The sequence below is a fragment of the Megalobrama amblycephala genome, linkage group LG16, assembly GCF_018812025.1.
Source record: "Megalobrama amblycephala isolate DHTTF-2021 linkage group LG16, ASM1881202v1, whole genome shotgun sequence".
In the NCBI taxonomy this organism is placed as follows: domain Eukaryota; kingdom Metazoa; phylum Chordata; class Actinopteri; order Cypriniformes; family Xenocyprididae; genus Megalobrama; species Megalobrama amblycephala.
This window is the reverse complement of record NC_063059.1, coordinates 15165718-15181639: the sequence shown is the minus strand read 5'-3', so window position 1 is coordinate 15181639 and position 15922 is coordinate 15165718. Positions and strand designations below refer to the sequence as shown.

Below are 15922 nucleotides of genomic sequence, written 5' to 3'. Positions count from 1 at the left end.
GCAAGAAACAGGTATAGGTAAAAGAATTTAAAAAGATCATTGAAGCCATGAATTTACACACTCCAATATAGTAGGTGGCGGTATGCACCTTAACGATGGTCTGTAACCCGCCATAAAACTGAAAGAAGAAGAAGAAGAAGACCTTCTTGCATGAACACACAGTAGGATGGAATATATCGGTGCATTAGTTTGCATGTGTCATTCATTACTGTAAAAAATCTACTTTTTATTTTCAGTAGCAGAAGCAGAGACGGTCTGTGCAACAGCAACAAGGTGAGAATGATGAGACACTTTAAGAAGTAGAATAATTTTGTTTAATTAAGCACTGTTAAGCAAATTATATTATTTTATTTGTGTAATTTATGAATTGATATGTTCTCTGCACTTGTGTTAATATCTGTTTCTGTCTGGAATAGGTGCGGGTCCAAACCCATCTGTCAAGACGCTTGTCCACTTGCTGTCCACCCCACCAGCCCAACGATTGTCCTGGAGAGCCTCTGACCACAAGTCATAGGTACAGGTTCATAGTCAAGTCATATTCATTTCTGTGGCACTTTATACAAAACAGCTTCACAGTAATAAACATGAAATTAACAGAATTCAAAATTCAAAAGTTGAATTTAAATATAAAGACCAAACTTTTTTTTTTTTTTTTTTTGGCTAAGAAAAATAAAGTTTTTGTTTCTGATAATACTAAAAAAGGGATACTCCACCCAAAAATTAAAATACTCTCAGAATATGACTTTCTTTCAAATTATGATTTTTGGAAAATAATCCAACTCTGTGAGTGCATGTGTAAGGTTGAAAACCACACAGAGTAAAAAAAAACAACGTAGTCAACATGACCCTAGTTGAAGTGAAACACTAGGTGTGTGTTAGAAAAATATTAATATTTTAAAGTCTGTACTTCCAAATGATTCCTCAAGCTTTAAAACACACATCACAAATTACAACATGTTGACTTTGAGCCCATACTGGACAGTTGGCAAATCTGTAGTGTAACAAATTTAACATAATAGTATTTTCCTCAAACACGCCTATTGTTTCACTTCAGAAGAAGTTGATTCGTCAACTGAGGTCATGTGGATTACCATCATGTTCACTTTGGTTTTTGACCTTCTTGCATGAACACACAGAGATGGATTATTTTTTCTAAATATCTCTGTTTGTATTCCACAGAAAAAGAGAATGTCATTATCAACTGGAACAGCTTGAGGGTAAGTAAATGATGAGATAATTTCTGTTTTTGGGTGGATTATCCCTTTGAGTTAAGTTATCTTAAATGAGTGACTTTGTGATATTTCACTATCCCTTCATTTGTAAAAGTGAAAATGCAATGCAGAAGTGTAAAGAAAGGCCTCTCCTCAATCATCAGTTTCTTTACTGTACTGTCCAAAAATGTGCCCATTAAATATCTTTAAAATCCAGTATACCTGTAATTGTTTTATTTGCAGTGTAAACAAAAATATCAGGAAATCCAAAACTAGTCAGAAGACAAAGTGCATGCCCTCTGTACCTGTACAGATGTTCAGTTATTGTGTTTTGTCTTTTGCAGGAGTACAGTGGTAGAGACAGAGAAGAAGTGCCCTTGACGAGGAAACCATGGCAGCCATATATACGGTAAGTCAATACTTGGTGAAAGGAAAATTTACTAGAAACATTAAGTTAAAAAAATAACTCATTTTTGTCTCACAGTCAAGAAGAGATTTCCAAATGTGTCCAAAGAGGCTTTGAGGATTTGAACTGGGGAAACTGAGACTTCTTGAAAGCAAAAAAGTTATATTTGTTTGAATATTGTAATTTTTTTGAACATTGTAAAGTATGTTCCTTGCTGATTATTATTCAAATGTTCACTTGTTATAGACAACAAATAAAAGTTTTTCAAATGTGACATGTGAATGTATTTTCTTGGGTTGAAATATATGTAGGGCAAAATATATTTTTAAATGCTTTTGTAAAATATATTTTGAAAATATATTTTTTAAAAATATACAAAAAATGGCCAGAAAATATATTTATATTTGAAAATATATTTTAACGAAATATATTTTTTGGCCATTTTTTGTATATTTTGAAATATATTTAAAAATATATTTGAAAATATATTTTTTTTACCGTATGGGGTCTCTTGGCTTCTACTAGCGTCGCGCCTGCCACAGCTTAGTGTCGTGTCTGCCTCAAGATCTCTCACTGTTTACAGCTACCAGACACCCAGGACTGATGCAGGAGAGCACAGAACAAAACATGTCACAGCCAAGGTGAGTAAATTGAACAGGTAAAATCACATTGTGGTCTGTAAAAAATTGTTTAAAGTTCTTTTTAAATACTAGTTTAGTAAGTTAATAAGATTTTTACAGTCTTGATAAAAATTTCTTTAAATGTTTGTGTCATTCAACAACACTGAAACAGCATTAGTTTTATTTTTTATTTATTTATTGTAATATGGGCTCAGACACCTTAAGCAGAGAAAAAAATGTAAAAAATATGATTGTAAAAAACGGGCTACACATTGTGGCATTAAGGAAAACTCAAAAGGTTATGCTGTACAAAATAAGTAACTATATTAGTTCTGCAGTGACTTTTTAGACTGTATTATTCAACAAATTTGATAAAGATAACAGGGAAGGGGGCACAGAGAAAAGTCCAGACAGTAGCATAATGTGTGGTACAGTAACAGGAGGCATCCCTTTGTCATCAAAACCATTCAGGATCAGAATCTGTGGATGCTCTGTAAAATTGAGTATAATTATTTAAGGGTTTAAGGCTAGACTGAATATTAAAATCAGGAAAAGGGAATTTAAAAATGCCATTTTAACACACTTACCCCAAATGTCCCTTTGTTTGCAAAGCCGTTTCTGCCTGGAACCTGTGGAAGCCCTCTGTCTTTTTTAGGATTAATAGGGTTACTTTTGAAAGACCAAGAGAGGACAACCATTTACAATGCATTTAATTTGATTGTTCTATATGCATCACCCATGCATTTTTAAGCAAACAAAATTATCCAAAATTTTACCTCAGGAGTAAGTACTTCCAAAATGTAGGATGTATTACTTAATTCTGTCATGTCAATCTGTGTGACTCTTTTAATTCTATCAATGATCCCCTCTGTCTGTTGGCAATAGGCATTGCATTCAACATTGTTACAGTATATTGGTTATATATTAAGTGTAGCTCAAAATGCTAGGAAATAATTGTTTGTTTTATTACAAAATTGGTTTACCTGTTCATCAAAAAAAGAAATCCTTTCATTAAGTTTCATCTTCAGCTTTGGGGAAAATTTTGGATTTTTATGCAAAAACATCCTGTTTGATCTAATTGTGCCATTTGTCAAGCCGTTGTGTAGCTTCTACAATGTGAAGAAATGCATCATGCGGTATTTCTTTTTGAAATAAGTGTAACAAATATATAATATTTTTCTAATTGTTCACTTCCAAAAACTTATTAAACTTAACAGATATGCATGTAAATGTCACAAGAGAATGGATATGCAGATGAGAACCTTACAAAAGGTAAGGCACATTTATTCAGTTATTGGTGTGATGAAGTATTCATGTTGTCATGTTATGTAAACATCGTTATCGGTTTCAAGGTAGTAACATGCTAACTATTCATGTTAAATTAAAGTAATACTGTTTGTATTATAACAGGGCCTCAGCAGGGTGCGAGATGGTTTTGCACAATTTTAAACGTCCACAAAAGTTCCGCAGTCATAACGCAGCAATTTCCACACACACGTGGTACAAGATATGAATACATAAAAATAAAATAATAATACACGTGCACATTACTTTGTATTCAAAAATAGTTAAAAGTTAACAGTTGTAATGTATTGTAATATATATATATATATATATATATATATATATATATATATATATATATATATATATATATATATATATGTAGTAATGTTCATTGTAAGGAAGGAAGAGGACAGGGTCGGCTTGACTACTGACTGCTTTTATTAAGTAGTGAACATAAACAAAAGGTGTGCAGAAAGGCACAATGCGGTCATATAACATAAAGACACAAAAATAAATCCAACAGGCAGAGCCTCAGGCATCCAGACGTGTAGCAGTCAGTAGTCCTTCTCTCTCTCACACGCTCCTGTTTCTCCTGGCGTTCTTCGCCAAACCATGCCCCCCTTGCCACATATATATATATATATATATATATATATATATATATATATATATATATGCTATAAAACATGAAATACTAAAAATTGAATAAATGTAACCAGTTGTTAGGGTTAAGCTGTTACCCATAATTGTACAAAAACAACTGTAAAAAACAAAATTTTACAATTCTAAATAAAGCCCAAATGTGGCCCACATTCAGCCCATCAATGTGCCCACTCTGAACCCATGTCCAGATGATGCCCATATAGCCCAGATAAAACCCTTGTGGGGCCCACATGGACATGTTGGCTGTGTTCCTTACCCTCTGGTTACCATAGTCAGCTGGATCCCCTCCAAATCCAGATATGATGGTGGACCTGCATCTTGGCATGACCACAACGCAAGCCTAAATGTCAACGAAGACCATGTCAACTAGACAAGCCCTAGAGACAGATCCCCTGTGAGGACTTCATTGACAGCTATCACCACAGATCCTCTGCACAGACCCCTACGGCCAGCTTCAACTCTATGCCAGCGTGTTGTATATTGATCTTCAAACTGATGGAACCATATGAAATATTCTAAATTATACCAATCCACAATCTGACTTGTGTTGCAGCCTGAATCATATCACACCATGTTCGTTCATTGGCCAGAGGAGAATTGGTCCCTGACTGAGCCTGGTTTCTCCCAAGGGTTTTTTTTTTTCTTCTCCATTTTTGTAACCTGGTGGATTTTGGGTTCCTTACCCCTGTTGCCTTTGGCTTGCTAAGTTTGGGACACTTAATATTCAGCAATAATATTGATTTGATTGCACTGACACTATCATATGAGAACTGAACTGAGCTGGACGATGACATCACCGTTTTTTGCAGAGCTGCTTTATAACGAATTGAACTGATTTCATAATTGATTAACTTTACACAGTTGTTGAACAGAACTGAATTAAAACTAAACTGACTTACAGAGCTGATTTACAGCAGAATTGAACTAGAATAATTTAATCATTCTCCTGTTTATACCTGTAAAGCTGCATTTGAAACAGTCTATAAAGTGTTAAATTAAAGGTGCCTTGACTTTTGAAATAGCCTGATCTGGTAAACAGTAATGCGTTGCCAAAATGTCACCATTCTCAGGCAGCATGTGGGTCCACATGAGGATTTTTATTTTAACCCACCAGGGTTAAAATAAAAATCAACTGTGGCCCACATTAGGGTCAGTTCTGGTTTATTATTTGGTTTGTTAGTGGCTTAGGTGTGGCATTTCTAAGGCTTGCTTGTGGCCCAGATCTCGCAAACAGGAGTGGACCGCTCAAGTGCCATTGTTCAATGAAGTACGTGGGCCAGAGCAAGGTGTTGGATTTAGGCCAGAATTAAAATGAACTGTTGCCCAGATTAGGGCCAGTTCTGCTTTATTCGCATTGCTTATGGCTGACATGCGGCATTGGTATGGCTTGCTTGTGGCCCAAATCTAGCCAACAGGAGTGGACCGCCTAAGTGCCATCATTCCATGTGGTATATGGGCCAGAGCAAAGGGGTTGGATCTGCCGCACACTTGACACTTTCATGTGGCCCACATTTGGCAGAAATAATGGCACTTGGGCGGTCCGATCCTGTTTGCCAGATTAGGGCCACAAGCAAGCCACAGTTATGCTGCATGTCAGCCATGAACAAAACAAATGCAGCCGAACTGGCGCACATCTGGGCAACAGTTCATTTTAATTCTGGCCCAGATCAAACACCTTGCTCTTGCCCACATACCGCATGGAATGATGGCACTTGGGCGGTCCACTCCTGTTGGCCAGATTTGGGCCACAAGCAATCCATACCAATGCCGCATGTCAGCCATAAACAAATCGAATATAGCAGAACTGGCCCATATCTGGGCAACAGCAAGGGTGTTGGGTCTGGGCCAGAATTAAAATGAACTGTTGCCCAGATGTGGGCCAGTTCTGCTTCATTCGTTTTGTTCATGGCTGATATGCGGCATTACTGTGGCTTGCTTGTGGCCCTTAATCTGGAAAACGGGAGCAGACCGCCCAAGTGCCATTCCTGCCAAAATTGGGCCAAAGGAAAGTGTCAAATTTGCGCCAGATCTGGGCCATATCAATTTTGCTATCTGGGGCAGGTGTTTTCTCTGGGCCAAGGCTCATTTAAAATGGATTGTGGCAAAGTGGAAAACTGTTCTGTGGTCAGACGAAATCAAAATTTGAAGTTCTTTTTGGAAAACTGGGACACCATGTCATCCGGACTAAAGAGGACAAGGAAACCCAAGTTGTTATCAGCACTCAGTTCAGAAGCCTGCATCTCTGATGGTATGGGGATGCCACAGAGTGGTAAACATGGCCTTGTCCCAACTTTGAGATGTGTTGATGCCATGAAATTTAGAATCAACTTATTTTTCCTTTATAATGATACATTTTCTCAGTTTAAACATTTGATGCGTCATCTATGTTGTATTCTGAATAAAATATTGAAATTTCCACATCATTGCATTCTGTTTTAATTCACAATTTGTCAGTGTCCAACTTTTTTGGAATCAGGTTTGTATTTTTTAAAATACAAAAATACAGTAGTTTTGTAATAATGGAGTTGGAGATCCACATGTAGGCTTTATTCATAAGAAAATAGTCGTACAGGCAGTAGGTCAAACACCAGCAAACAGGAACAGGAAGGCAAGGCGAAAGAGTAGTCCAATACACAGGCTATGGTCAAGGCAAGCAGCAAACGATCAAACCAAGAAACAGTCCAGGATCAAAAAAACAGGCAAGGCATAAAAACAAGGAACACGGAGACAAGGTCGAACAAAGGCTAAACAATACTCAGCAATGAGTCTGTGTGTGAGTGCAGCTTATAAAAGGTCACTGATGGGAAACAGGTGTGAGTGCATGGTTGGTTCCAAGGTGGAGGATTGTGGGAAATGGAGTCCATATGAAGAAAACAAAACAGACCCAGGGCACATCTCAAAGGAGTGGCTTCCAGACACTCCTAAACAGTCCAGGAGGGAGGTGAAGCGGAGACGGAACAGGGGGCGGGATGGAGGGCCAGGTCCATGGAAAGGAAGGCAGCCTGGCAACTGAGGCAGGGCAGACGGCCAGGGTGAAGAAGCTGGACAGATGGCCCGGTCGACAGGCTTGAAGACCCCCACGGCAGAGCAGACGACCACCACTGCAGGTCAAATGGGCTTGAAGGCCCCCACGGCGGAACAGATGACCACCACTGCAGGTCAGATGGGCTTGAAGACCCCCACGGCAGAGCAGACGACCACAACAACAGCTGATCAGGTAGCACTGGGAAGCAACATGGCTGAATAGGAGAAACTAAAACATGAAGCACAGAGAGGTTAGCATTAGCCACTAGGGCCATGACAGTACAGGCAGGGAGCTCAGAAAAGCCCTCCAGAGCTCTGACTGGAATGTCCTCTCTGGTCATGTAGCGGCGAGCAGACAGTTCAGGAACAACCTCTGTGGTTGTGTCGGGACAAACGGACAGTTGTGGTACGACCTCTGCAGTCATGTCGAGGCAGACAGGAAACTCATGGATGATCTCCGTGGTCGTGTCGAGGCGGACGGGAAACTCAGGGATGACCTTTGTGGTCATGTCAAGGCAGACAAGTAACTCATGGATGACCTCTGTGGTCGTATCCAGGCTGACAGGAAGTCCATAGCCCATGAGGCTGGGTTCTGGGACCGTGGCAAACTCTAGAGTGGACACACGGACTGAGGCGGATGCTGGACTGGACTCATAGGTTGAATTAGGCTCAGGAGTGAAGTCATGGGCTGGATCAGGCTCTGGGGTCTCATTTATAAAACTGTGCGTAGGATCCCTACTAAAAGTGTACGTACGCGCAAAAGCTAGATTCTGCGTACGCACAAAAAAAATCAGATTTATAAAACCATGCTTACGCCAGAACTGCGCACAAATCCCTTTATAAATCGTCAGCGGAAGATTGTGCGTACATGCATCTCCACCCTGTCTCCTCCCCAAAATCACCATATATGGAGCTTACGGCCTATTTTACATGCATAACCTTATCTGCATATCATTTCCATACACGTTCCCATCCACGTGACACCACGGTTAACACCGTCAAAGGTACAAGACATTGGAAAATATTAGATATGGACATAAATGCAATTTGTGCCACACATTATATTGATAAAGATCATCAAATCCTCTTTATGTTTTAGAATAAATATATCAAAATATCCATAAAAACAAAATTGTATAAAATACTTCAGATAAAGGTTTTAGAATAGAGTTGATTCATTCATTTCCACTGGCCAGATAGTATTTTAATAGTTTTAAACAATTCAAATCAAATTTATGCAGTTTTGCTGAACGGTGAACATATCTTTTAGGAAGTTTATAGGCTATTTTTTAGTGGAAACAGATCGGCTACCTATTTATTGCAGTGTAAATACAATTGTCTGAAACGGCGCGTCACTGACAAAGTATTTTAAAAAGAAAACATGCAAATCTTACCGTTTTCCTCAAATGATATCTTCAAATAGTAATTGTTTGAAGATCTTCACACGAGGGCTCAGTAAGATATTATTGGACCTATTCAACTGGCAACGGACCGTTCGACCACCGAATCCAGCAGTGTCTTCCATAATATCTAAGTTAAGTGTGCATCACTGATCGTCATTCTCGAAAAAATATTTTGTCATAACATCTGCAGTTTAGTTTAAAGAGGAATTATTGTGCTTCCAGCACTCCTCGCTGTCATTAAAACAGCGTGTCACTGGAAAAGTGATCGAAAGTAGCACATCTACTATCTCAATTCATATCACTTTTGTCTCCAGAATGTGCGTACGCACAGCTCAAAGTTTGCTTAAAGGTGCGCACATTCTCCCGTCAAGTTTGTTTTTATAGATCACAACCTTTGCGTGGGAACTGGCGTAGCACGTTTCCATCCCCGTTTTGTGCGTACGCAGCTTTATAAATGAACCCCTGGACCGGAATCATGCACTGGAACAGGGAGTGGATTCATGGACTTGATTTGATGTGTGTGCAGCCCACACAAACCAAATGGCTGTGGCCATAATGGCCAACGTTGAAATCTCTGAGGGCTCAAGCATGGCAGCCATCTTGGCTGAGGCAAAGTCGGCTGAGACGTGACTTTGGTCAAGGAAGGCAGCAAACGATCATCAAACAAAGAAACAGTCCAGGGCCAAAAACACAAGGCAAGGCAAGGAACAAGGAGACAAGGTAGAACAAAGGCTAAACAATACTCAGCAATGAATGTGTGTGTGTGAGTGCAGCTTATAAAAGGTCACTGATGGGAAACAGGTATGAGTGCATGATTGGTTCCTAGGTGGGGGATTGTGGGAAATGGAGTCCATATGAAGAAAACACAACACGGACCCAGGGCACATATAACAAGTTTATTTTGATACATGGTGTGGCTGCTGTATTTTGTAGTTTATTTTGATACACTTAAAATTAAGGTATTTGGTATTTTATTTTAAAATACATTTTGATGTATTTTTGCCCAACCCTGTCCAGGCCTTCCAAGAACTCAAGATCAGATTCACATCAGCTCCCATTCTCCATCATCCCGATCCTAGCCTGGCATTCATTGTGGAGGTAGATGCTTACAGCACAGGTATTGGCGCCATTCTCTCACAACGTCACAGGTCATTAGCCAAAATGTTCCCCTGTGCATTCTTCTCAAGGAAATTATCAACTTCTGAATTAAATTATGATGTGGGAAATCATGAATTTTTGGCAATGAAAGCAGCTATGGAGGAGTGGTGTCACTGGCACACCATTATAACTGACCATAAAATCTGGAATACTTGAGATCAGCCAAATGACTGAATCCCTGACAGGCCAGATGGGCACTATTCTTCACTTGATTCCATTTTACAGTCATTTACTGACACGGGTCCAAGAACGCCAAAGCTGATGCTCTCTCACAACTCGACGAAGAGAATGATCACAACAGCATAAAAGAAACCATTATCCCTGAAAACCTGCTTGTCGCACCAGTCCAATGGGACATCTTAAAGGAGATTGATCTCTCAAACACCCAGAACTGTCCTCCCCCTGAATGTACTGCATAACTCAAGTTCGTTCCAGAACAGCACATAGACAAACTTCTGCATCAATTTCATGACAATCCCAGTTCTGGGCATCCTGGAATCACCTCTACCCTTCACCTCCTCAAAAATCGGTTTTGGAGGTCTACTATGTCAGATGACACAGTAACTTTCATAAATAATTGCACAGCTTGCAATACATCCAAGTCTTCATGCCAGCTACCAGCCGGTTTGCTTCAGCCACTACCCATGGTCCCATATTGCTATAGACTTCGTTACTGTCATGAATGTGGCTCCCATAGCCCTTCCTCCAGACCACCGGAGGGAGCCATCACCGGAATACTGATTGGTTACCTTTCGGACTACGTTACCCATAGGCCCTCATTCCTGGGACTGATTGCACACACACCTGCACTGCATCACACTCACACTATTTAAGACACACACACACATACATACACATCGCAAAGTCTTGATTTGCCTTGGTGATCATTTCTGAGAGTTTTCCTGTGGTCTGTTACCTGTTATCGATTGGATCTATGTGACCCTTTGCCGCCTGCCCCGATTCCTGCCTGTTTATTGGACTTTGATTGTGTTGCCGCCAGCCCTGATCCTTGCCTGTGACCTGATTCTGTTTGTCTGCCACCTGTCACGACCATTGCCTGTTCCTGTTTATGCCTCTGCCTTTGCCCTGTCTGCATTGTAAGTTCTTTTAATAAAAGCTGCAAATGGATCCACATTCTCTCGACCCATCATTACAGTTTCAGATTTACCCAACTCATTAGGTAACACCACCATTCTAACAGTTGTAGACCGATTTTCCAAGTCCTGCTGTCTCATTCCCTTACCAAAGCTTCCTTCGGCCTTCGAAACTGCTGAGACCCTGTGCAACTATGTGTTCCGGTTCTATGGCCTACCCGAGGACATTGTATCTGATAGGGGTCCACAATTCACCTTTCGAGTCTGGGCAGCTTTCTTTAGACTTCTCAATGTGAACGTAAGCCTTACCTCCGGCTATCATCCCCGGTCCAATGGACTGACAGAACGACTGAACCAAGAACTCACCCTCTTTCTCAGAACTTACTGCCAGAGCAACCAAACTGACTGGAGCAAATATTTGATGTGGGACAAGTATGCTAAGAATTCCCTCCAAAAGCCCACCACTGGTCTAACACCATTCAAATGTGTACTGGGCATTCAACCACCCCTTTTCCCTGGTCAGGAGAACCATCAGAGCTCTCCGCAGTCATAGTTACGGTGCAGTGGGGAAACCTGGAATCATGCACATACTCATCTACAACGAGCTGTAAGTAGGCAAGAACAACAGGCCAACCGTCACCGTCGCCCAGGTTCAGAGTACACACCAGGTCAATGGGTATAGCTATCCACCAGAGACATCCGCCTCAGACTTCCCTGCAAGAAACTCAAAATCTCAAAATTCCCAGACAAATTACGCCAGTTTCATTCCATTTAGAGTTACCTGCTAACTATTGTATTTCTCCCATTTTTCATATGTCGCTACTAAAATGTGCTGGTGGTCCGAAAGAGGGTTAGGAGACTGAAGGAGCCGAAGTCCAACCACCACCACCCATTCTAGTAGATGACAAGGAGGTGTATCAGGTCAGAGAACTACTCAACTCTCGTCATCATGGCGGTGTACTCCAACATCTGGTCGACTGTCGAGGGGTACGGTCTGGAGGAACAGTCCTGGGTCAATGCAAGGGACGTTCTCAACTCCACACTCACAGATGAGTTTCACAGGACAAACCTGTTGTCGCTTGCCTCCTCGTGTCAGAAGCTGCTTGCAGGGTGGGGGCACTGTTACAAATAAGTCTCTCACACCAGATCTCTCGCACCATCAGAGGGAGCCTTCACCTGAGTTTTAACTTCATTTGGACTCAATTTCCTATCAAACCTCATACCTGGGACTGATTACTTTGCACCTTCTGTCAATTACACATCCACTCACTCTCACATAAAAGACACTCTCATCACTCACTTGCACTTCAGTGTGAAGTCTTGATTAGCCCCGGTTGTCATTTCTGAGCATTTACTACTTTTCTACCTGCCTGTGTATTGACTGTTTATCTGGATTCTGATTTCTGCTGCCTGCCTCGACCCCTCGCCTGTTTATCGTTTGTGTTTTGCTTGCTGCCTGCCCTGACTATCTGCCTGATTCCTGGATTTGTTCACTGTTGTTTTCTGCACTGCCCTGAACTACCGTTGTCTAATAAACTGCAGATGGATCAATACCCTTCTGACTCGTCACAGCACCCTTCATTACACACTGACATTACTGACCATTTCAGAGACACTGTTATTATTATTATTATTTGTTTCTGCTTTATTATTTAATGTAACTTTTTCTGTAGTTAATAAAGTGGTTCTTTGAGCCTTAACCTTAGTTTTTGTGTGCATCCCTTGTTTTGATGCTTCCCTTGAGCCATCGTAACAGCATAATGAGAGATTTATAAGCAATTTTTTGTAGGCCTTTTTTGCCCGGGAACTTCACAAGTGTTATAGGGTTTAACACAGCACAAGGGTTAAGAACTCACTATTAGTCATCTTTATTTATATAGCGTTTTTTACAATGTAGATTGTGTCAAAGCAGCTTTACATTGATAACTGGTACATTATTTTGGCTGCACAGCAGATCTTAAAAAATTAGTAAGAATTATTAGTATACAGCCTATTAATATATTACCATGTAGTGACCACAATATATTAACTATAAATAGTTTGCAAATGACTTTATAATACAGTGATAAATGTACACAGAAAGTGTTACCCATAACTTGACATATTTGCAAAAAAAACAAAAAAAAACAAACATAGTGTGCCTCCCTATTGTGCCACAGGTGTGGTCTGTACACAGACAATCTGCATTATTCCTTCACTGGCCTTCTCCCCGCAACAGTTTGTGCATGCGAGCCTGTTTCTTTAATGATTATAGTATATACTGAACATTGAAGCATTGCTGTCCACATTTGCTTCTTTTTTTATTACCATCATCTCTGTCATGTTTTTGCTGTTGTTCATTGTATTCAATAACTGTTATTAAAATTCCTGACAGAAATTTTAACAATAAAATAATTCAAATTGCCTGCTTAAATATTTTGCCATTTCAATTCATTTTGTCTTGGGGTCAGTACAAACACATACACTACACACACTTGAAATCAGATGGATTCATTCATAAATAAATAAACATTTCACTGCTAATGTGTCCACTCTACATCTAGCACACTGAATTTATTTTCTGCTTGTACACTTTTATTTTCCACTTAATGCATCTAAAAATATCCGTAAAGTACATATTGTTGTAATTTTAGACCACAGTGATTGAAGATCACATAGACGAGCATTACAGTCATTTTGAAACATTCAATCTAATTGGTGCAGATCTGTTGTTAAGCATTTTTCGGATTAAGTCTTTGATTTTAGCTGTGGTTAAAACATAAATGATGGGATTTAGCATTGGTGGAAGAGTTAATGAAAGAGTTCCGCCAATGATCTTGGCATTAGGATAATATCCAGTAACAATATTAGATATTATGGGAAGAAAGAATGATCCAACTACCAAAAGGTGAGAAACACAGGTCTTTAGTGCTTTAAAACGTCCTTCCCAAGTTGTAATTTTACATAAAGCAAAAAAAATGCCCACGTATGACAGGACTATAATGAATGGTGGTGCTACAAGGAAAAAAGCTTCAAGGATGTATACCATAATCATATTAATGGTACTGTCATTGCATGGCATATGCATCAATCTTCCATAGTCACAATACCAACTCTCTATCACATTGGATTTACAGAATGAAAGTCTGGTGATCAAAGATGTTGCAGTTATTACAAGAATGGTGTTAATTGCCCATATTACTGAAAACAATATAGCCATGAACTTATTATTCACTATAGTATTATATCTTAGTGGCAAACAGATTGCAATGAAACGATCAAATGCCAGAACAACAAGAGTGTAAGTCTGCACAATAATAAATACGTTCACAAAAAACATGTTTGCCAAACAATCATTATATGAGATGTACCGTGAGTCAAAAAGAAAAAGCTTGATCATGTTAGGGACCAGTGCATTAGTTTCACCAATATCAGCCAAGGCCAAGTTAAACACACCAATGTACATTGGACTGTGCAGGCTCCGGTGAAGAGCTATAATGAGAAGGACTATCAAGTTCCCAATTACAGAAATAAAATATGTGATAAATATGAATATATAGAAATAAGTGCTGTATGGTGCATCTGTAAGCCCAGTGATGAAAAAGTATTCTGGATGAACAATTGAGATATTCTGGGAAAAACTCATGGCAGCTTAGCATTTGTTGTTTTGCACAGGCTGAGAATAATAAATTACTATGAAGAAATAACCAAAATATGGACTTTACTAAACTGTCATCTCACACATTTAATATCTATTTTCAAATGTTGAAAATATATTGTTATTTAAACTTTCTGCATAATATTTGAATCACAAACTTGTCTAAATAATATAAAAGTTTTAGAGCCAGAGCAAACAATGAGTGTCTAAATGCTTGTGAGCTGCTTTGAATTAAATAAGTCCATTATAAATGATTAAGTCCTTATTCTCTCATGTCGCAAAGATCATTAGACATCTGCGTCATTGAGTCTAAATATATCTACTGATTCGCCTCTTGAGAGCTTTCAGACAATACAATGATGTAATACTTGTACTTGTTGAAGTAAATGTTCTGGCCACAGCTTTAGTTTTGATAGAACATTTTTCTTCACTGGCCACCCAATTCCTCTTTGTGTTCTCATTAGTGCACATTATTTTACAGTAACTCAAGGATATATTTAATGTTAAGTCTTTTTGACAGCAACTGCAGAGCAACCTATGTCCATGTGTTGGCCTTAACATCAAGTGTAAATGGTTGAGATCCTCTGGGAAGAGTTCTATTAAATTATACCTTTATAATATACAACAACTATAATAGAAAACAACCTCTAAAATATGCAATATTTATAATTATTGTATCCAAAAAATCAGGGGGTTTCAAACTGAGGTTTAGTGTTCACCACTTGTGGACATTATTTATTGTGAAACACTCTAAATAGTATAATGACAACATAAAATGCTAAATCATTGTAGAGGTAAACTTTATTATCCCCAGGGGGCAATTTGTTACACAGCCAGCAGTAAAACCTTACAGTCAACAAATCAAACACACACAGTTGGTACAAATTACAGTATGGCAGCTGGTACAAAAGAATTTTTAAATCTATTTGTCCAACAAAAAGGCAGATAATATCTACGAGTAGAAGGAAGCAACTTAAAAACCTTCTGCAAGGGATGGCTAGATCCTCTCAATAATTAACTCGGCCTTCCTCCGGCTCCTAGCTTTATACAAATTATTCAAATCATTCAAAGTGGTGCTAACAGCACACAAATGAAAAAGTAATAACAAATTCAATAAAACACGAAATACATTTTTTTCATAAAAGTACTTTCCATGTTAAAACCACAAAGCTTCCATAGAAAATATAAGTGCTGGTTGGCTTTTCTTACACACAGCATCCACCTGGGCCACTTTTCATCAATTACAGTACCCAGATATTTAAACTGATGCACAACCTCAACAGCATGATCATTTATAATTACAGGTGAGATGACTGTTGTCACAGACCCGTCAGGCTCATCCATCAGCCAATCACAGCGCACTCCCTCACCAGAGTTCTAACCACACACACCTGATCCTTATCATCACCCAATCACCAC

General features: G+C 39.2%; 1 protein-coding gene and 1 long non-coding RNA gene across 2 annotated transcripts; one reads left to right on the top strand and one right to left on the bottom strand.

Moving 5' to 3' along the window:
• Window positions 1-207: 207 nt before the first annotated feature.
• LOC125249724 lies at window positions 208-1924 on the top strand. Its single transcript, XR_007180616.1, has 5 exons — window positions 208-273; window positions 417-514; window positions 1180-1217; window positions 1556-1620; window positions 1696-1924. It is a non-coding gene; the product is annotated as an uncharacterized LOC125249724 (long non-coding RNA).
• Window positions 1925-12718: 10794 nt separating this feature from the next.
• LOC125248899 (olfactory receptor 1500-like) lies at window positions 12719-14520 on the bottom strand. Its single transcript, XM_048161062.1, has one exon. The coding sequence runs from the start codon at window positions 14489-14491 to the stop codon at window positions 13538-13540; it is 954 nt and encodes a 317-aa protein (XP_048017019.1). The 5' UTR covers window positions 14492-14520; the 3' UTR covers window positions 12719-13537.
• Window positions 14521-15922: the final 1402 nt, after the last annotated feature.